This window comes from Phodopus roborovskii, unplaced genomic scaffold (assembly GCF_943737965.1).
Source record: "Phodopus roborovskii unplaced genomic scaffold, PHOROB, whole genome shotgun sequence".
Classification (NCBI taxonomy): Eukaryota; Metazoa; Chordata; class Mammalia; order Rodentia; family Cricetidae; genus Phodopus; species Phodopus roborovskii.
The window spans coordinates 17,589-39,489 of record NW_026126218.1 but is presented as its reverse complement, the minus strand read 5'-3'; the positions used below and the strand labels follow the sequence as shown (position 1 = coordinate 39,489).

At 41.8% G+C, this 21,901-nt stretch overlaps 1 protein-coding gene across 1 annotated transcript; it reads right to left on the bottom strand.

Moving 5' to 3' along the window:
* Nucleotides 1-13,258: 13,258 nt before the first annotated feature.
* On the bottom strand, nt 13,259-20,523 carry LOC127218631 (testis-specific protein TSX-like). The gene is given in 7 exon segments (XM_051179624.1): nt 13,259-13,365; nt 14,280-14,338; nt 16,283-16,386; nt 17,195-17,269; nt 18,389-18,435; nt 19,203-19,238; nt 20,350-20,523. Coding segments are annotated over 7 exon segments (441 nt in total). The 5' UTR covers nt 20,444-20,523; the 3' UTR covers nt 13,259-13,339.
* Nucleotides 20,524-21,901: the final 1,378 nt, after the last annotated feature.

Genomic DNA, 21,901 nt, shown 5'->3' with positions numbered 1-21,901 from the left:
GTGGGGTGGGAGTTTAGGGGAAGGAGTGTCAGAAACTGGATTTTCTAGAAAGCATTCAGAGAGGCCAGGAAAATACAAGACACTATCCTTTTTCATTTTCTAGACCTAGAAACCAGGAAGAAGGCCCAGCTTGTGGCCATGTAGCTAGACAGGACAGATGCAAGAATGACTTTGGGTCATGGGTCTCAGTGTGGCCTCTGCAACCACTGTTCAGAGACCTGCTGAACCACTCACACAGGCTTTGTGCACTTCTCATCCTAATAACCCATGTCCTAAATTATGAACCACGGTTGGACTGGGGTAGATTTGACTGTGAAAACCTACAGAATATATCACGTTAGGTCTGTGGTAATGACACTGGTGGTGGAGAGCCCCACAAGACCCGACATTCCCATCTGTCCAACTGTACATAGCCTTAGAAGGGATGATTGTGTAAGAGGGCGAAACTGACTGTAAGTGCTGTAGCAAGTGACAGAAATACATTTACTTATTTTTGGGCATGGTCAACACTCCAAGAAGTGGAGAACAATCTATTTCCTGAGTTGCAGCATTGTAAAATTCAAAATGTCAAGTAGGCAACTAAAAATCACCAGGCTGCTAAACAAATAAGAGACTTGCACATAAGAAGAATAGAAATGAATAGAAATTCTCTGTTGGCAATATAGTGTATAACTAACTAGCCAAAAGATAGTCAAACAAAGAAAAGACTTGAATGATGCTGCAACCTGACTATACAACATAGACCTACATGATAACACAGTAGGAAAGCAGTCTTTTCATTTGTAGGCCTCAGTCTTCAGGGAAGACTGTATCTTATGCCAAAAAACAAAAAACAAATAAAAAAAAACCAAAACAAAACAAAACAAAAAAAAGCCCAAGTGTTTCCTTGGAATGCACTTAGCCTGCAATGATACTGGCTCTTAGAATTCTGCCTAGAATGCTCCATTTTGCAGTCAGCCTCTATTTAGCTATTCCACTTGCCAGGATCCAGCAAAATGAGCTCAGTGTTTGGAGTTCTGCTATTTATTCACTAGATGGTATTATAAACCTATGTTTGTGCTATAGACTTAAAGCCATGAAATAAGGAGCTTGGTAAGCAGGTGATGGTTTATATATAGTACCTTAGACGACTTTAGGTGGATGTAGACCTCTGTAGTGCTCCAAGGTTGTAGGTAACTCCTATTAAATGCATTTCAAATGAGACTAGATTAGCATAGATGCATTTTTGGGCTGTTGGTACCATCCTATTTTGGATGTATATGTTCTTTTTCCACTTCCAGGAAAAAATTATGCCAACACTTGCATGACTTCTTGTTGGAGGTTCTCAGTAAACATCGAAAGGTTGAATTAAAACACTAAATGAGGCCTGGAGAGATGGCTCAGTGGTTAAGAGCACTGGCTGCTTCTTCCAGAGGACCCAGGTTCAATTCCCAGCACCCACATGGCAACTCACAACTGTCTATGACTCCAATCCCAGGCATCTGACACCTACATACAGGCAGAGCACCAATGTACATAAAATAAAAAAGAAACACTAAGTGAACTTAATAGGTTGTAACTCTGCATGTGTACAGCAACTATATACATATATATGTATATATACTATATATACTAAATATAAACATGTATGTATACACACACACACATATATATATATATATACATATGTATATGTTTAAACATACATATATTTAAGAAATTGCCAGGTAGTGGTGGTGGCTTATGCCTTTCATTTCTACACTTGGGAGGCAGAATCAGATGGATCTCTGAGTTCCAGGCCAGCCAGGGCTACACAAACTATGTCTCAAAAACAAAGAACAATAAAAGAAATTGAAGAATAAGAGATCACAACTTTGATAAGGACTGGAAGGGACATGGGAGAAGATGAGGGAAGGAGAGAGATGGGAAAATAATATAAAAACAGTACTCATACATTTTCAAAAATAAATTTAAAAATTAGAAAGAATTTAACCACATAGAACTACATTAGAAATCAAACCAAAAAGATACAGGAAAAATTCAAAAATCCATTTATTTATTTATTTACTTATTTATTATTTATTTTTATAACCAAGTCGATTTAAATGAAAACAAACATTTATAGACAGTATTTGGGAATTTGGGCATCGTTCTTTCCAACCTACTTCCTGCTGGTAAGGGGCCCTGTCATGGGGGATTCTAAGAAGATGCAGAAATCCTGGCTGTAGTCTTCAAGGCTGCTTTGTCCAGCTGTTTTGAATGTAGGATCACCTGGTACTCTGTTTCAGGCTGTCTGGCTTGATCAAACCACATTAGTATGGAAGGAATCCACAGCTTTTCATTTTCTGTGGAAACAAAAATAGAAATCCTTTTCCCCAGTAACTTGTCCTTGAACTTAAATTTTGTAGTCAAAGCATTTTTTTATTTATTATTTTACATGTCGATCCCAATTCCCTCTCCCTCCCTCCTTTCTTCCCTCCCTTCCTTCCTCCCTCCCTTCCTTCCTTCCTCCCTCCTTTCCTCCCTTCCTCCTTTCCTCCCTCCCTCCCTCCCTCCCTCCCTCACTTTTACCCTCTCTGCCCTCTCACATGCACCCTAACCACCCTCCCCTCCCATCCCCCCACCCCAATTCCATATGTAGGGGAATGCCATCCAGGTGGGGTCATGTAGACCTGGCAGGTCATGTGAAGTAGGGACTAGGGCTTCTCTCCTGTCTCTAGATTAAGGGAGTTATCCCTCCATGGGGGATGTGTTAGCAAAGTCCTTTTGTGCATCAGGGATACATCCTGGCTCCACTGTCTGAGGTCTCTTAGACTGCTCAGTCCTTCTGGCTGAGACCCATATTCAGGGGGGGGCCTGAGTCAGTCCCATGTTGGCTTCCCAGCTATCAGTCTGGGGGTCCGTTAGCTCCTCCTTGTTCAGGTCAGCTGTCTCTATGTGTTTCTGCTGCCTGGTCTTGTCCTCTCCATCTGCATCTGGGTTCTAGTTCGACTCAGTGTTTAGGTATGGGTGTTTGATCCTGTTTTCAACAGGCATTAGTTGAGAGCTCCATGGATAAGTTAGTTGTTGATCTCACTCTCCGGGAAGGGCATTTATGATAGCCTTTCCACAGAAGCTCAAATTGTTAGTTGGGAGCAGTCTTGTAGTTCTCTAGACCTTTCTTTGTGTTCAATTTTATCTTCAAACCAATATTGGCTCCCTCTTTTATGTTCTCTCTCTCTCTCTCTCTCTCTCTCTCTCTCTCTCTCTCTCTCTCTTTTCTTCTATTCCTAACCAGGCTCAATCTTCCTGGTCGCACATGTTTTCCTTTCCTCCCCCTCTCTTTCTCTCTCCATTCGCTGCCCCCCCACTTTACCTGAGCTCTGGGGGACTTGTCCCTTCCCAGTTCTGTGAGGGACTTTATATGAATCTCTTAGAATACACCTTGTATCCTAGTTCCTCTGGTGATGTGAATTATAGGCTGGTGATCCTTTGTTCTAGGTCTAAAATCTATATATGAGTGAGTACATACTGTATTCCTCTTTTTGTGACTGGGTTACCTCATTCAGGATGGTTTCTTCAAGTGCCATCCACTTGCCTGCGAATTTCAAGGTACCATTATTTTTTTCTGCAGAGTAGTATTCCATTGTGTAGATGTGCCACATCTTCATTAACCATTCTTCAACTGAGGGGCATCTAGGTTGCTTCCAGGTTCTTGCTATTACAAATAGTGCTGCTATGAACATAGTTGAGTACATGTCTTTGTTGCATGGATGTGGATCATTTGGGTATATGCCTAAGAGGGGGATTGCCGGGTCTTGTAGTAAACTAATTCCCATTTTCCTGAGGAACCACCATACTGATCTCCAAAATGGCTGTACCAGTTTGCACTCCCACCAGCAGTGGAGGAGTGTTCCCCTTTTTCCACATACTCTCCAGCATGAGTCATCATTGGTGTTTCTAATTTTAGCCATTCTGGCAGGAGTAAGATGGTATCTCAAAGTTGTTTTGATTTGCATTTCCCTGATAGCTAAGGATGTTGAGTACTTTCTTAAGTGTCTTTCAGCCTTTTTGATTTCCTCTATTGAGAATTCTTTCTTCAGTTCTGTACCCCATTTTTAATAGGGTTATTTGGTGTTTTGTTGACTAGTTTCTTGAGTTCTTTGTGTATTTTGGAGATCAGCCTTTTGTCGGATACAGGATTGGTGAAAATCTTTTCCCAGTCTGTGGGCTGCCATTTGGTCTTGTCCACTGTGTCCTTTGCCTTACAGAAGCTTCTAAGTTTGAAGAGGTCCCATTTATTAATTGTTGCTCTCTGTGTCTGTGCCCCTGGAGTTATGTTCAGGAAGTGGTCTCCTATACCAATTTGTTCAAGGGTACCTCCTACTTTCTCTTCTAAGAGGTTCAATGTGGCTCGATTGATGTTGAGGTCTTTGATCCATTTGGACTTGAGTTTTCTGCATGGCGACAGTCATGGGTCTATCTGCAGTCTTCTACACACCCTCATCCAATTGTGCACAAATACATTTAAATATAACAATTTACCTAAACACTTGAAAGATCAAAGAAGAGAAATTATAAATTACTTTGAAAGATAACAACACATCAATGTTGCAGAATCTAATAATGGTGCTAGTGGGAAATTTATACTTGTAAATACTAAAAGACAGATTGTAAGTCAGTAAGGCCCACTCTACAAGGACAAACATTGGTACTGTAAATCTGATCAAGAACCCATGACTTGGAATTTCAAAGACCCCAGGGATGAATCTGCCATTAGTATTTTACTAAGTGGACACAGCATCAAATTGATGTTTAAACAAATACCTCTGTCCCAATTGATTAGTGTTGCTCTCAGGCCTCATCAGAGAAGCTTAATATGGAAACTAACAGCTGGTCAAAATGGAGAGTACAAGTGTCTGTAGAGTGATCATCCCTAAATGGGACATTTATATGGCACATTTACCTGCAAAGCTCAGAGAAAATTAGATTGTTAGCCACAGTGGGGGCAAAGCAGCATTTTCTGGTCATGACAGGACTGATGTGATCATGAACTCACAATCCCTGTGGCTGTCAGGACAAATTCAAGCCAGTCAACATTCCAGTGTAGGGGGAGGGGCTCGAGAGCCTCCATCTTTAGCTGGGAAGCAGTTGGGAACTGATGGCTTCTGGAGGAGGTAGAGTCGCTTTTTTTAGTGGTGTGGTCCCTGATAGGTCCACCAACCTTCAGTGGATGACCCCAAACTCATGCATATATGGGCAGTACAAAATGGACTCCAGTTATTAAACAAAACAAAACAAAACAGAACCCAGGCGTGGTGATGCACAGATGCCACCATACCAGGTCAGAGCCTTCATTTTTAGCTTCACAAAATACTGAACTAAACGAGCAATTACTTTGGCTCTACCAGGGAAATACCATCCACAAAATTTAAAAGCTTATTACAAAGAACAGCAGCTTGCTGGTGAGTGAACAAGCACCTCCTCCTGAAGATGTGTGAATATATGAACATGGAAACTGACACTTTTTTTGGAGGACCAGTTCTAATAAATTTAATAATACAGTAATCTAGGCTATCTTGGCTTAGGGCTACTAAAACACTTTTGTGACTTCTCTTCATGTGAGTCCTAGTGCATGCTTTGGTGAAAATACCTTCATACTCTGGCAAGGGTTGGAACAGGAATAAAAAAAGAAACACTCTGAAACACTTCCAGAGCAGTCTGCTCCGAGGTTCACCTCAGGGAAGTGTGACTTATTAGAAATTAAACTAATTGGGTTCCTTCACTCTCAGGTCTTATTATGTTGCCCAGGCTGGTCTGCAACTCCTGAGCTCAAACATCATCCCACCTTAGCTTTCCAAAGCTAGTGGGGTTTTGTAAGACCCCCCCCCCACATCCCCAGGTCAGGGCTGGAGAGATGGCTCAGTGGTTAAGAGCACTGGCTGCTCTCCCAGAGGACCTGAGTTCAATTCTCAGCACCCACATGGCAGCTCACAACTGTCTATAACTCCAGTTCCAGGGATGACACCTTCACACCAATGCACATAGAAGAAATTTAAATACATTATTTTTAAAATAGCACCTAACTGATCTACAAAATGGAATTCTAGGTCATCATCTAATGGATGGGAGGGAAAACCATCACTGTGATAGCCACATTTCAGTAGCACAGATGCAGCAGACCCACACTCTGTCACCATTAAGGCCTCCTGTAGTATTGGAGAAATACAATAAAAAAATCTTAGAAATCAGAACTAATCTAAGAAGCATCTAGGAAAACCAAAACAACGGAATAGGAAAAATAAAGACACTTGGAAGATAACCCAACCTCGGATCTCTCTGGCTGTGTCAAATAGTGGACACACTGACTGTGTCATGAGAACATTCTAACAACCTGTTTTCCTCAGTTATTTTTACATGGTATAGCCCTCATTTCCAGCCACAACAAACACTACATATAAGCTTACTAAAACACAAAAATCTCAGAAAATACAGAGCCAGGATCAGAACTCAAAGTCAGGTGTGGTAGGCATGCTGCAGGGAATGATTAGATGAAGAATTTAATTATGACTAACATATTAAAAATGCTAAAGAAAATAGTAGACAACATGCATGAACAGAAGCTTAAAACTGTGAAACAACAGAATGACACTCAAAATTAATAGCATTAAGGAGAATCACAAAGATGCGGAAGCTAACATGTTTCAGAAGGCCAAAAGGGGGTGTGAGAGGGAGGGATTCAGTTCAGAATAGCTGGGTGGGGTATGAATTCCTGTAATCTCAGAATTTGGAAGGTAGAAACAGGAAGGCGGCCTGGGCAACGTAGGGGCAGAATCTGTCTCTAGCAACAAATAAACAAACATTCCCTGGACAAAGAGAATGTGTCTGGAGACAACTACAAATGAAATAAAAGTACAAGCTAATATGCAAACCTAATGAGATGAAGCCAGAGGAGCACAGAGGCACATGCCTAAGAAGCCCTCCCTCAGATTCACCTCCTGCAGGAAAACCTCAGCAGAAAAAGGAAATGACAAAAACATGAATAAAATAGAAAACGGGGGGGGGGGGATAATGACGTTTTTTTCTTGAAAAGGTTAAAAAAAAAAGCTAACAAGACACCAATAACAAACTCAAATAAAATCACATTTGGAAAAGGAGCCCTTACAATCAATGTTTAAACTTAAACTGAAGTAGAAGGGGCAGTTTTCCAATAATCAGAACAAAGTCAAGGTCATCTTAATAGCATTAAAAAAAAACACTTGGAAAATTTAGTGTACTTTCATGATTTAAAAACTCTCAATGAACCAAGAATACAAGGAAATTATCCAAATATGTAATGGCCATATATGAAAAGTCCACAGCTAACATGGTCAATGGTAAAAAAAAAATATGAAAGCCTTTCTCCCTAATATGAGGAATGAGCCAAGGATGTCCACTGTCTCTGATTCCCATTTAAATAGAATTAAAAGTCCTGTCCAGGGCAGTTGGGCAAGGAAACGAAAAGATATCCAGGACTGTGAATATAGCTCAGGCAGTAGAATGCTTCCCCAGCATGCACAAAGCCCTATGTTGAATCCCAAGAAAGGAGGGAGGGAGGAAAGGAGGGAGGGAAGGAGGGAAGAAGGGAGGGAGGGAGGAAGATGACAAGGTAAATGACCTTTTTGAGCAAGAAAACACTTGTGTTTAGGCCGTTCTGTATGTAGTATGTGCAAAACAGAACAACAGATCATTTCCCACACAACCCTCCATTTTCTCCTTTCTATTAAATTCATAGTAAGAAGTAAACATATACACATATAATAAAGTAGGGTGCAGCTGTAAATCAGTGTCTTTTCTACAAAACCAAATTTAAGAGTTTTACCTTCCAGTGACAGAGCAAAACCCTGAAAGTTGTTTCTGATTGCAACATGTCACCATGGTCCCTGCCCACCACTGCTGCCATTGGGCTGTAGTCCTGTGTCTGTGCTCACACTGACAACTTGCAAGCACCTAAAGTAGTGTATGTACACACATGCGCACAACACATACTTGGGCGTGCACACAGTGTATGTGTTTGCTGATAACATAAAAATATCGCAGGTGCATGGTGGCACATGCCTCTGATTCCAGGACTCAGAGCCAGAAGCAGGCAGATCTGGAATTTGCTCTGTTTTTGTATTTGAGAAATGTCACAAAGATGGAAGGAAAATTGTGGCCAGATCAAAATGGGGGCTAAGATCCCTTAGCACTATTCTTATCTGATAATGTAACAATTAGAAAAGAAGTAAACTACCAATTGAGAGACAGTAGTGTGTGACTTCAGTATAATAATAAAAATAACAAGAAGAAAAACATCATTACAGAAAGTGCAGGAAGAGTTAGTTGCCCCTTCCTAACTTCAAGCAGCTTGGAGAGAGAGAGGAGTAACGGCTTCCAGCTTAAGGAAAGAAAATTAAGTTCCAGCCAAGTCCTACCTTTGAGTTCATTCCGTGACAAGCAGCATCTAAGTGAGCGCCAGACCAGAGCTTGATCTCTCCAGACCTGCATCAGTATCAGACTGACTAGAGTTCTGGCTGGTGTTATCACAAGCTTCAGAATGGGCCTCAATTGCCTTTCCTGCACTTTTCTGTGCTGTGAGACTGATGTAATTCATGCTGGCATCAGCTGTGGCAGCCAAAGAACTGCCTTCTTCACTGGTACCCCAACTCAGGCAACACAACTCTCTCCAGGCCACTATTCCCAGCCTCCAAGCCTACCCTAACACCATGTGGAGAACTGTGCTTCACTAAGACAGATGCATGGTTAATGGTGGCAGGTACACTGCTTTGTCTGATTGATACTCAGTGCTAGGCCTGTTGGGTGTGGAACCAGGCAGATCCAGATATAGCCACTGTCTCCAAGATTCTCTGTGGATGATGTCACCGGAATGAATCCCAGGCTTTGGGAGAGATGTGTGGCCTTTTATTGCTAGCATTGCCTGGGGTTGGTTGTGGCAGTATACTGCAGCACCAACAAGCAAGCACACAGCAAGCAGCAGTGCAGGCCTGATTGATTGTTGTATTGGTTTTATCGGACTATAGTCTTATTGCAGTTGTTCAAAGTCACGGTGTAGGAGCTTGTGACTGGTCCTTGCAAAGAAAGAAATTTTGTTTAGAGTCAGACAGAATTTCATAGTCACTGACCATAGGCTATTATGTAGTGAGATAGTCCTTCTGTGGCACTGACCACGCCCATTGGGGGGTGGAGCCATGGGCAGAAGTGACCTGTGGAAGGAGGTCGGAGGGGGTGAGGAAGGTGCTCTCTTTCTGGCGTGACTCGGACAGGAGAGGATTGGGTTAAATTTCCTGGTGTTCATCTGTCTAGGTTGTAAGTTATTTCTCCCTGAATAAACATCTATTCGGCCTATTTGTTTATCCTGATCCTTATTTACCGCGATACTATTATATTAATATTAGTAATTAATATTACAAGTGTATAAATAACTAAAGAAATTAGGCAACAAAAAACAAGATAATTCAATCAATAAATGAATAGTGGAAATGGACATCTTTCAGTAAAGTACAGACGACCAATAAATAACTGAAAAAAAACCCAACATTCTTAGCTATCAGGAAAATGCAAAAGAACTGTATAATGAAATTCTCTTACTTCAGTCAAAATGGCTACAATTGAGGCAACAAAAATATTAAATGTCACCTTGCATGCTGTTCATGCCTTTCATCCCAGCACTTGGAAACAGAGGCAGGCCTGTGAGTTCAAGGTCAGCCTGATCTACAGAGTGAGTTCTAGGACAGCCAGGGCTACACAGAGAAACCTTCTTGTAAAAACAAATAAATAAGGGAAAAATACAAATGTAAGACAGGTATTAGGTAGATATACCTATTGCAAACATCAGAAATGGGATAGAGGGAGATAATTTATCCCAAATATGCCACAGACATGCCAGGGCAATATTTACTTAATTCCTTTCTTTCTTTCGTTCCTTCTTTCTTTCTTTCTTTCTTTCTTTCGTTCCTTCTTTCTTTCTTTCTTTCTTTCTTTCTTTCTTTCTTTCTTTCGTGTGTGTGTGTGTGTGTGTGTGTGTGTGTGTGTGTGTGTGTGTGTTTGCATTCTGTGCTCCAATGAGTTTCATTAGGATTGTTTGCAGGGTCCTGTGAGGGCATTGTTTGTAGGAGAATGAATTCTCTATCAGTAGTTACAGGCTCCAGAGAATTTCTCTCCCTCTATCACCAACTATTAACTGTTTATAGTTCCTCAGAGAGGGGTGAGGTGCCATGGGCCCCTCCCAACAGAAGGCTTTTATATTTTTGAGGCAGGGTCTCACTATGTAGTCCTGACTGGCCTGTAATTCACTATGCAGACCAGGCTGGTCTCTAATTCACAGAGAATCACTTGCCTCTGCCTTCTGAGTGATGGAATTAAAAGTATGTGCCACCACATTCAACATAATTCTCCAGGAATGGATCCCAAGGTCTGGTTGGTGTTTCTCTTTCTCTTTTTAAATATCTTTTTAAGATTTTCACTTTCAGCTTGATAGTGGTGCCATAAGCCTTTAATCCCAATACCAAGGAGGCAGAGGCAGGCAGACCTCTATGAGTTTGAGACCAGCCTGGTCTATAGAGTGAGTTCCAGGACAGCCAGAGCTACACAGAGAAACCCTTTCTTGAAAAAACAAACATAAAAAAAAGATTTTTTACTTTCATTTATGTATGCAGGGGGCGGGGCAGGTTGCTGGAGGACACTAAAAACAGGGTGTTGGATCCTTGGAGCTAGAGTTACATAGAAGTAGTTTTGAGATACCTAATGTGGGTACCAGGAATTGAGCATGTGTCCTCTGAAGAGCAGCAAGCACTCCTCGCCACCATATCATCTCTCTGGCCCCACCCCAACAAGGGAACTACTTTTTATTAAGCCTCAAGACCTAAGTTTGGCTGAGTTCTGCCTTCCAGACACATGGGATGGGATTTTAGTCCACAGGGCTCTAGACATGGCTCACCAGGCACAGCTCATACTGCACTTCCTGTCAGTTGGAACCAGTTGTCTGCACCTCTACTGGGCTATTGAGGAATGCTGGTGGCTCTATAGCTCTGGGGTCATTAGTGGGAGATTCTGTTCTGTAGGGTACTGGCTCTGGTTACAAGGTCATAGCTTTACTAAACACTATGCTGGTGGGGACTTTACAACCTTACTCCAGTTCTCTGCTTGGATCTTAAGGCTCATCAAAGAATACTTTGAAATCTAGGTGGAGCTAGCCATGACTCCACAGCTCATGCACACTGTGTACCTGCATAGTTGGCACTAAATAGACACCGCCAAAGCAAAGTGTCTCTTCTAGTGAGGAGTTGCTGCCCAAGCTGCCCTTGAGCCCAGTTTGTATCTGTTATCCTTCAGTGGCTTACTAAACTAGACAATGCCTCTTGGGATGGATACTAAAGGCTGATTGAGAGCCTAAATTATCTCATTTGTTATGGGAACAGAGCATAACCATTCTAGGAACACTTAAGTTCCACTTATCTCTAACAAGCCTGGTTAGTATACCACTTACCTTTGCATTTGGAAGCAGGACTCCTTGGCATAATTCTGCTTTGTGTGACTTTATGTCTCCTAAGACAGTTCAGTAGTAAATTCTTTGTAACATCAACTTTATATTTTTTGTTGTGAGCCTAGGCTTTAGTGGCTGAGCCATCTTTCCAGCCCATAACATCAGTTCTATTACTTTCCTTCTTTTGCATCATGGGCAGCTGCTGAAAGAAGCAGAGGGTACTTGGGGGGGGCTAAGGGGAGGGAAAGTGGAGAATGGAAGGGGGAGGGGAGGAAGGGGGAAGTGTGGTTGGTATGTAAAATGAATAAAAATTTAAAATAAGAAAAAAGAAGTGCTGGGCAGTGGCAGCAAATGCATTTAATCCCAGCACTTGGGAGGCAGAAGCAGGCAGATTTCTCCAGGACAGCCAAGGCTACACAGAGAAACCCTCTCTCAAAAAGAAAATGAAAAAAGAATTTAAAGAATGCAAAATAGGGGAGAGAAAGAAGTAGAAAAACAGATTTTTGACTTGGTTCAGTCTCTGTTTTCTGATTTAGGAAGAAGAAGGCCAGGGCAGACTACCCATTTATAATAAAGATGTTTAAGGCAACAGTTCTTCAGGTCAGAATTTTGAAAGTAAATGTACTGAACAATCACTTGGATCTGAAGTTTAATCCCCCACCCCAACCCAACTGTTGACTGTTTAATTGTCAATAAAGCAATAAAAGCTCTTTTTCTATAAACTGCTGTCTGCTTGTATTCAATGAAACCACGTATCTGCAATACAAATACATAAAAATTCAGAATTCTATAAATATTGAAAATCCCATCTCTGATTTAGGAACTGGGCTTGTTGACTACAGTGATTTTTCTTCAGCATGCTTCTTCATTTCCATAGCTTATTTATGCTTATCTCCAGTCATATTTCTTAAGTCTAGATGACTGAATATCTATTTTAAGACAGCAAGTACAATGATTTTCACTTTTGTAGGTAATGAGATGATCTGAAGAAAATTCTAGTTGGTAAGGCAAGAATGATTACAATGTATTCTTAAACTTTTATCTAAATTCTTAAACATCTTCCTTTTTTAAAATTAAAACTTTATTATAAAGAACTTGCAGCAAGGCTGTAGTGAGGCATGCCTTTAATCCCAGCACTTGGGAGTCAGAGGCAGGCAGATCTCAGTGAGTTCCAGGACAGCCAGGACTGTTACAGAGAAACCCTGTCTCAAAAAAAAAATTATATATATATATATATATATATATATATATATATATATTCCAAATAAACTAGGCATGGTAGCACATGCCTTTAATCCCATCCTTGGGATGTAGAAGCAGACCAATCTGATCTACAGAGAAAGTTCCAGGACAGACAAGGTTCACTTACACAGAAAGCCTGTCTCAAAAAACAAAATGGGGGTGGGAGGGAGAAGAAGGAAAGAAAGAGAGGAAGGGAGGGAGGGAGGGGGAGGAAGGAAGGAAGGGAAGAAGGAAGGAAGGGGGAGAAATGAGGCAATTGATAAGGCGAGGAAGGGACAATGACTTAGAAACTGTCACACAGAAACTCAAAGGTTTCAATGCAGAAAGTTGTATTTGACAATGAGCAACAAACTTTCCTGGTTGGTTCACTGTGGAATGTAGATGGCTTTAGGTTGTTTGGAAGTGAGTTTTCAAGCTGGAACATTCAAGATTCAATAGAGCTTCCCCATTTTACAGCTGGTCTCAAATTAAGTATTTTCCATTTGTTTCAACAGTTTGGTATAGATTTGCTTTCAGGTCGGTGAGTAGAGATGATGCCATTGTCTTTAAAAACAAGTTTGGTTTTTGTTTTCATTACAACTGCATTTATGCATGAGGATAGGTGTTTCTGATCCTCGTTTAATCGGTTGGATTCATGGCATTATCTGTGGAAGAAAGGATTTCAGTTATTTTCTATTTCCCAGCAATGCCTCCCTTGTGTTCAACTTTAGAAGGAGCCTACCAAACATTATCAAGCCTTGTTGAATCTTTCTCCACCTCCATTCCCACCCCACCTACAGTTTTTTGAGACAGAATTTCTCTGTGTAATAGCCCTGGCTGTCCTGGAACTCACTCTGTAGACTAGGCTGGCCTCGAACTCACAGAGATCTGACTGCATCTGCCTCCCGAGTGCTAGGATTAAAGGCCTGCACCACCGCCCAGCTGATTCCTTATATTAAAAGGCAAGCATCAGTATTTCAGTTGTATAAGATGCCTAAGTGAAAATGCATCATGTGGAGCTGGAGATGGCTCTGCTGGTAAAGGTGTTTTCCATCAAACCTGTGTGTAAGCATGCACTCATGTGCACTCACCAATACATAATGTTAAACACTGAAGCACCTTTTTCCTTCTCCACCTATGGATGTTGCCTTTTAAACTATACTTTTGATGCTGTGAAGGAATGAAGACACTACAGGAACTTTAAAATCTTTTTCCTGCTGGGCAGTGGTAATGCACACCTCTAACCCCAGCACTTGGGTGGCAAAGGCAGGAAGATCTGTATGAGGCCAGCCTGGTCTACAGAGTGAGTTCCAGGACAGCCAGAATTATACAGAGAAAATCTGTCTTGAGAAAGAGACAACTTTTTCCTTTGTGTAATGTGCAACTTCCGCTTTTAAGGCAAACTTATGGCAGAGAAATCATACTGATTTAATTAACAAATTTCAGTTCTATCTAATGCCAAGCTTAGCTGATAACAATTGCGTGCCTCCGTGTGGGTATATGTACATGAGTGCTAGTGCTTACAGAGGAGGCTAGGCTTCAAGGACACAGCACATAATCCAAAGAGCAAGAAAGATACCTGATGCAGTTATTTCCCCATCTTGCTCAGCTTTCGAGTTTAGATTATTGAGCATTTCCCTAGAATACAGAGAAAGTGTAATCGATTGTCAATAGGCTGGCACCAACAATTTGGAGACACAAAAGTCATTCAGGCACACAGATAAAAATACATATGGCCCAGCACAGGGGAAGTGGGGGGGGGGACAGTGAATGGAGAGAGAAGTAGGAGAAAGAGAGGGGGAGGAGAGAAAAACATGTGTGACTAGGAAGATTGAGTCAGGGTCGGAATAGAAGACAGAAGAGAGAGAGACAGAGACAGAGACAGAGAACATAAAAGAGGGAGCCAATATTGGTTTGAAGATAAAATTGAACACAAAGAAAGGTCTAGAGAACTACAAGACTGCTCCCAACTAACAATTTGAGCTTCTGTGGAAAGGCTATCATAAATGCCCTTCCCGGAGAGTGAGATCAACAACTAACTTATCCATGGAGCCCTCAACTAATGCCTGTTGGAAACAGGAGCAAACACCCATACCTAAACACTGAGTCAAACTAGAATCCAGATGTAGAGGGAGAGGACAAGACCAGGTTACAGAAACACATAGAGACAGCAGACCTGAACAAGGAGAAGCTAACGGGCCCCCAGACTGATAGCTGGGAAGCCAGCATGGGACTGACTCAGGCCCCCCTGAATATGGATCTCAGCCAGAAGGACTGAGCAGTCTAAGGGACCTCAGACAGTGGAGCCAGGATGTATCCCTGGTGCACAAAAGGACTTTGCGAACACATCCCCCATGGAGGGATAACTGCCTTAACCCAGGCATTCCCCTACATATGGAATTGGGGTGGGGGGGATGGGAGGGGAGGGTGGTCAGGGTGCATGTGAGGGGGCAGAGGGGGTAAAAGGGAAGGAGGGAGGGAAGGTGGGAGGGAGGGAGGAAGAGGGAACTGGGATTGGCATGTAAAATAATAAATTAAATTAAAAAATACTCAAAAAAATACATATGGCCCATTCATATTGGAACTAAGAAAGGTTGTCTTCCTACTAAAAGGAATGGGGTTGTGAAAATTACATTTTTTAAAATTTAGTGATATGTATAACAGAAAAGACCAAAGAAAGAATTGGAGGTTTCCTTAGAGCTACTGTTTTATCAAATAGTAAACAAACCACTTATCTTCCTGAAAAGGACCGGGGGTGGGCAGTTTGAACAATTAGCCCTTGCAAAAAGCAGACAGGCTCTCTCCCCCTACTTTCTTTGAGACAGGCTCAAACTATGTAGCCCAAACTGGCCTGAAAGCCACTTGGCTCTACAAAAGCTCGCCAGAAGAAATCTGAATGTGGTGACAAACAGCTGCAGTTCCAGCACTTGAGAGGTGGAGGCTGACTAGAGCTCAAGGCCAGCCAGTGCTCAGGGAGGCTGAGGCAAACCAAGCCATTATGTAACTCAGGCTGGCCTAGAACCCACAGAGAGTCTCCTGCTACTGCCTCTCAGGTGTTGGGATTAAAGGTGTGTATTAATTTAGCTATTTCTCCACTTCAAAGGAAAAAGCAGGGCAACAAATGTGCGTCTCCACTAGCACTTTGCAAAAAAAAAAAAAAAAAAAAAAAAAGTACTAAGAGAACAGAGCATTAAAGTTCTCTAGGACACTGCTTTAGGACAAAAAGATTTGTGGGCTCTTTTACCCATTGAACTATCTGATTTCCTACAAAAAAAAAAAAAAAAAAAAAAAAAAAAAAAACATGCTCACAAAAGCAAACTCCTAAACAATTTAGCATCAAAATCATCTGTAAGAAAAAATAGATAAAACGGAGGAAGTGAAAACAATGTTCTCTATAAAGGCAGCCACAGCATATTGCAACTGGTATGGGGAACAGTTGTCATTACAGACCTCATCGAATTCCTACATTTCTTTTCAGCTGGTACCAAGGATAAGGTTAAGAACAGTTAATAGAGAGGCAACTCCCATTATATTTTTCCCACCTGGATGTCCCACAACCCAAGGACAGTTAAGGTTACATACATATACATGGAGGGGTTTGTTTTTATGTTGCCAATGATAACTTTCACGTTATCGTCAATATCGCTGTCACTGTGGCTTGTCTCATCATCTTCTTCAGTACATGGCTATGGAGTGATAAAGACACAGTCAAAATGAAGCAGAAAGAACTTTTGGCCATCAAAGGGGGACCTGACTTAATGTTAACCCTATAGCTGATAGTCTTAAGCATGAAAATAAAAGTTAGGACAAAGCTTAGTAAATATTTGTACCTTATAACCTGACATCTGTCCCTCCCCCACACCAAGATCATTAAGTGGGTACCTTGATAACTTTTGAGGAAATGGGCCTTGGGTAGAGTGTTTTTATAATGGTAGATTGTTCATATTAATGAAATCATCAGATACCCTGGTGGGATCTGAGTCAGTTCTAGAATATTTTAGTGGCCTTGGTTTTCAAAAGGGTAAATCCAATGGGCATATTTGTTTTCTCCTTGTTTCTAAATATATACACCAACAGACAGGAAAAGAACAAGAAAAAGGGAATTCTCTCTAAGAAGTTATTTGTCCATATCCCAACAGAAGGAGTTATGGGAGAAAAAATTATTGACCATATTTAACTGATGAGTTAAATATATTCACAGTATGGTTCAGTTTTCAGTAGACATCATTATCCTAACACCGTATCTATTCTAGCATGTTTAGAATCCACCCCCCCCCCCCAAATGCCAGGCACTCGGGAGGCAGAGGCAAGCAGATCTCAGTGAGTGCGAGGCCAGCCTGTTCTACAGAGTGAGTTTCAGGACAAGCTCCAAAACTACACAGAGAAACCCTGTCTCGAAACCCCCCCCCACCCCCCGCCCCTTGCCATTTGATGCTTTTTGTTTTTTCAGGTTCCTACATCTTGGTGTGTTTCTGTCTTCCTTGTCCCACTTACAGCTTGGTAAGTGTTGCTATCATCGGTACTGTTGATTTTGTTCTCTTGAAGACTATCTTGCAGGCGAATAAGTGACTCAGTGTGGCTAGAGAGAAAAGTATCACAATAGTCAACACACTGGAGAGTTTTTTTTACCTCAATACCAGATTACATTAAACTCAGAAACCCAAGCAGTAAAACTAAAGTACAATCTGGGGCTAAAACCAAATGATTGAATAACTATGAATTCAGAAAATGCATTGGACAGAATAGTGAGGCTGAAGACTATCATCTAGATCAACTTGTTCAGTTTATAGACTAAGAAACTGAAATAGTGAGATGTATCTGTTTTGACCGTGCTTTGTTCTAGTTTAATTGGCCCAAATATTGTTGTGGTTTTAACTGGCTCACTTGATATATGTATTTTGCTGTCCACTTTGGTTTTCTTTATAGGTTACCTTTAACAGTTTGGGGTTTTTACTCAGTTTGTTCTTGTTTTGGGTTCATATCACAATTACTAGCCTAAGTTTGATTCCCAATATTCCTAATGAAATAGACTTGTCAGTGGGCATTGATGTTTGAACTATGTTGAGATGATGACTCTAGGCCATGTGCAGTGGAGAATGTGTGCTTCTCTAAGCAGTTCAGTCCATGTTTCTGCAAGTAGGTTTGGCTGTTTTTCTACTCCCACCTTTTGCTCTCATCATTAAATAAATTGGCTGTGAGACTAAGCTGCATCTAAAATGTTTTCTCCTTGATTTTCCGGGAATTCACTTATCAGTTCTCTGAGACACTGTACCTCATTCACTAGCCTTAGCAACTGGAATGCACCTGGCCTTGGAAGGATCCCCAGTGAAAACTGCGTACAAAAGAGAAGTTGCTCTCCACTATGTTCATACTGAGGGCTTCAGAACACCATGAAAAATTAAAATCCAAAGAAAGCTTTTCAGTATTACTGTAGTAGCGCTTTTGAAAAAAGACATAGCATGTTACCAGTTTCAATCAGTGATAAAACCAAAGGCTCTCTTCTCTTGGAAAAAGAAAGTGTGGTAATTTCCCAGCTGCTTATCTAGAATGTCCCATGGAAGTGTACATTTATGTGCTGTTCATCAAATCATATAACAAGGTAGTCTGGGGCGTACTTCTTGTTTACTTGAGTTGAAATCAGCTGCCAGCACAAAGATGACAATTGTTAATGTGAATAAAATGTTGCACAACTTACTCCAGTGATTCGTCCTCCTGCTTATTGTTGGTGCCATCATCTGTAATGAAAACTAAATCGTGAAAATGCAGATAGAAAGCAAAGGGCAACAGGAAGGGGAGAAAGTGGCTTGGAAGTCCTCTTGCGCTTGAACTGCTCTGGGCAGGAGACCCTAAAATGTGGAATAATATTGCCAAACCTAAACACAGCAGATATTTTATTAGCAGCTTATCGAATAGCTGAAGGAGAGGTAGCAACAGTCACCAATTTTGGGGCTGGGGCTTGTAGTACTATTGGACCCTTTAAACTGCCAAAGATATAACAGGAGGAAAATTATTTTTAAAAAGTTTTCCTTCATAAATGAAATAACAAAAATAAAATAAAAACAAAAATACAGACAAGAAGTCTTTAAAAATTTGTATTTATATATACCAAGAAAAATATTATTTTCATTTATTCTTTTGAGTAAACTTACAAAAGCCCTTTTGCACCTAAATTAATGTGTGCATTGAGCATGTTTTTCACTTTAAGAATCAAGTTAGTTTCTTGAAACAGGTAAAGGAAAATGAGCTGAAAAGGATCGATGCTGAGCAGAAAGGTACCTAAGTTCATTTGAAGGGCTCCACCCAGAGAAGCATTTTTGTGAGAGCTAATAGGAAAGGATCTGAGCTGCTGGCTCATTCTTATGAAGGCTTGACAGTTTGTTTTAAAAAAGGCTTAAACTGTCAAAACATAAAAGAAACCAAAATGATGATGATGACTCCAACAACAAAACAACCAAAAACATTAGGGTATGCTTAGGGGTGGACTTCAAGGTGAAATACTTGCCCAGTGCTGAGGAGGGTCTTGGCTTGATTCCCAACACTATGAAAGAAACAAGGGAAAGAGAGAGAGAGAGAGAGAGAGAGAGAGAGAGAGAGAGAGAGAGAGACAAAATGAGGATTAAAACATATACACACCCAAATGCAAATAAAACTTCTATTTAATATATTAAAAGTCAAAGCACTTTGATGATATCTCCACATTTATCATTGTGTTTTCTAGGAGATACAGAAGCAAGAGTGTGCAAATTTTGTGGCAGGTGAGGCTGTTACATCAGAATGTTAAGTTGCTTTATTTATTTATTTATTTATTTATTTATTTATTTATTTATTTGTTTTGAATCAGTCTCACTGTGTAGCCCTAGCTGTCCTGTAGCTCTCTCTGTAGATCAGGCTAGCCTCAGACTCACAGAGTTTGGCCTGCCTCTGCTTTCCATGTGCTGGGATTAAAAGTGTGCCATCACATCTAGTTTACTTTCTGTCTTGCTTATTTGGTTTTGGTTTTGTGTTTTCAATACAGTTTCTCTGTGTATCCCTGGCTGTTTTGAAACTTGTTCTGTAGACCAGGCTGGCCTGGAACTCGGAGATCCATGCCTGCTTCTGCCTCCTGAGTGCTAGACATCACCACTACCACCCAGTTCCAACTCACTGTATTAAGGTGAAAAAGTGAAACCAAAGTATATGTTAAATGTCTCAGTTCATAGGGTCCCTCAATTTGATCAGGAAGCACTACCTGATCGTGGAGCACTACCAGACGACCCACATTCTAGGAGAAAGTAGGAAGGGGACTGTAAATACCAGCTTACATTGGGACATTGTAATCTAAGTAAGGACGCTCCTTTCCAAAAGTCTCCAACTGTAGTTCCCCACGTTTTAGTATATAATGTTGATTAGTTCATTCGTAAGAGTTTGTGTTGTTTATCATTCTGATGGCTTCCAGTTAAAGGGAATTCCTGATTTAGTTTCATAGTTTTAGACAAAACTAAGGATCCTAGGATGACATTACTTATAAATCAGGGGAAAGGTAGCATGAGAAACAAACAAAAGACTGGGGAGATAGGACATGGTTTCCCCTTTGCCCCTTGGGAATTTGAAAGAAACTTTAAACTCAGGCCCAGAACGGTCACTTCTGTCCCTTAGGAAGTGAAAATTACCTTTGAAAAGCCAGCGTTCCTCATCTTCAAATTCTGGGAAAACCATTGCGCTGCATTCTGCTTCAGATGTTTGGGGGATTTGCTCTTCAGACATGGTTGTGGGATTAGGCTTCTGCGTTTGGGAACAGAATTGGGGGGGGGGCTGTTGAAGGAGCTGATACCCAAGTCTAGGTGGCTGCTATGAATGAAGGCCTGAGGATTTGGGCCAGCACTTCAAGCCTTCATCATAGCCCCTCAAATGTGTTTGTGATGTGTTGGAGGGTGGGGCTTGGGTGGGACCCAGGTAAGAGGGCTGGGACTCAGGGCCGGGACCCAGGGTCAGAAAGCCCAATGGGTTGGGAATGAGTAGAAACAAAGAATATCACACCTCCATGATATCCTAAAGGCCTGCCCTCCGTCAAGGTCCTAGGAAACACTGGCATCTAAGTTTTCCTTCAGCTAGGGAGAGGTATTAAGAAAAGCTCGGTGATCTAGTTAGTATTGGGGTGAGATGGTAGGTTCCTTTACTGGGTTAGGTGCCAGAGCTTCCACCAACTCTCCACTGTGGAGCTTGCTCTTCCCAACGTACCCTTACAGATTTTTTTTTTTTTTTTTTTTTTTTTTTTTGGCACTTCTTGTATAGAACAGGAGGATAGGTGGGGTCAGCCAGCAGCGGTGTTGGGAGGATACCATGGCTGGGTACTGGACCGTGGAAGATGAGGCCCGGATGCCAGGAAATAGGCTGGGAGCAGTCAGGGAGCTTGAGGTGTAGGTTGAGAGAAGGTCGCTTGTCTGGGTTCTCTCTCAGCGGTGTGTGTGTGGGGGGGGGAGGTGGGAAACACTAAGAGACTATCTGAGATTTAGCTGACGCTGGGCGTGGGGGGCGGGCAGAGGAGGCCCTCTACACCCTTCCGTTCTTGGTGTCAGATACTGAAACTCCCTACTTTACAAAGGCCACACGATCACACCGTGGAGCTCTACTCTACTTATCAACCAACTGGCACAGAATGTCAGTGTTCCTAGCAGTACTCGAGGAGCAGAGAAGGTGGGGTGGGTCTCGTGGGCAGTGGGCACGAGGCTGAAATGAGCGCCATCATGGGTAGGGCTGGTGGCAGGAGCTGCAGGGTTGTGTTGGGCAGGGGGTAAGATAATGGTGGTCATGGGTGGAGAGGTAGGTAGGGAATGAGAGAATACCACACTTTGGTAGTCACTGCCCTAAAGGTGCTTCCTCATTAGAGGGCTTAGAATTCACTTGCTACTAGGTTTTCTCTCAGCTCGCTTGCAGGTAGCAAGGAAAGGTTTCATCTAGTTAACATTTCCAAGTGGGCTGTCCTGTGTTCTTCCTTTTAGTGAATCAAATATTGAACCTCCTACCTTACAAAGTCAGCAAGACCAGTAGAATTTGACTCGATTCTTCCAGGCGATCTACACTGATCCTCAGATTTCCAAGCAATCCTTTGAGAGGACTGAAGGTGGGGGGAATGAAAGGGAGTGCGCGGGTGCGGTGTGTGGTGGCACCCAGGTCTGGGGGACCGGAAGGTGAGATGGTGTGCTGGAGGGGGGCAGTGTGATG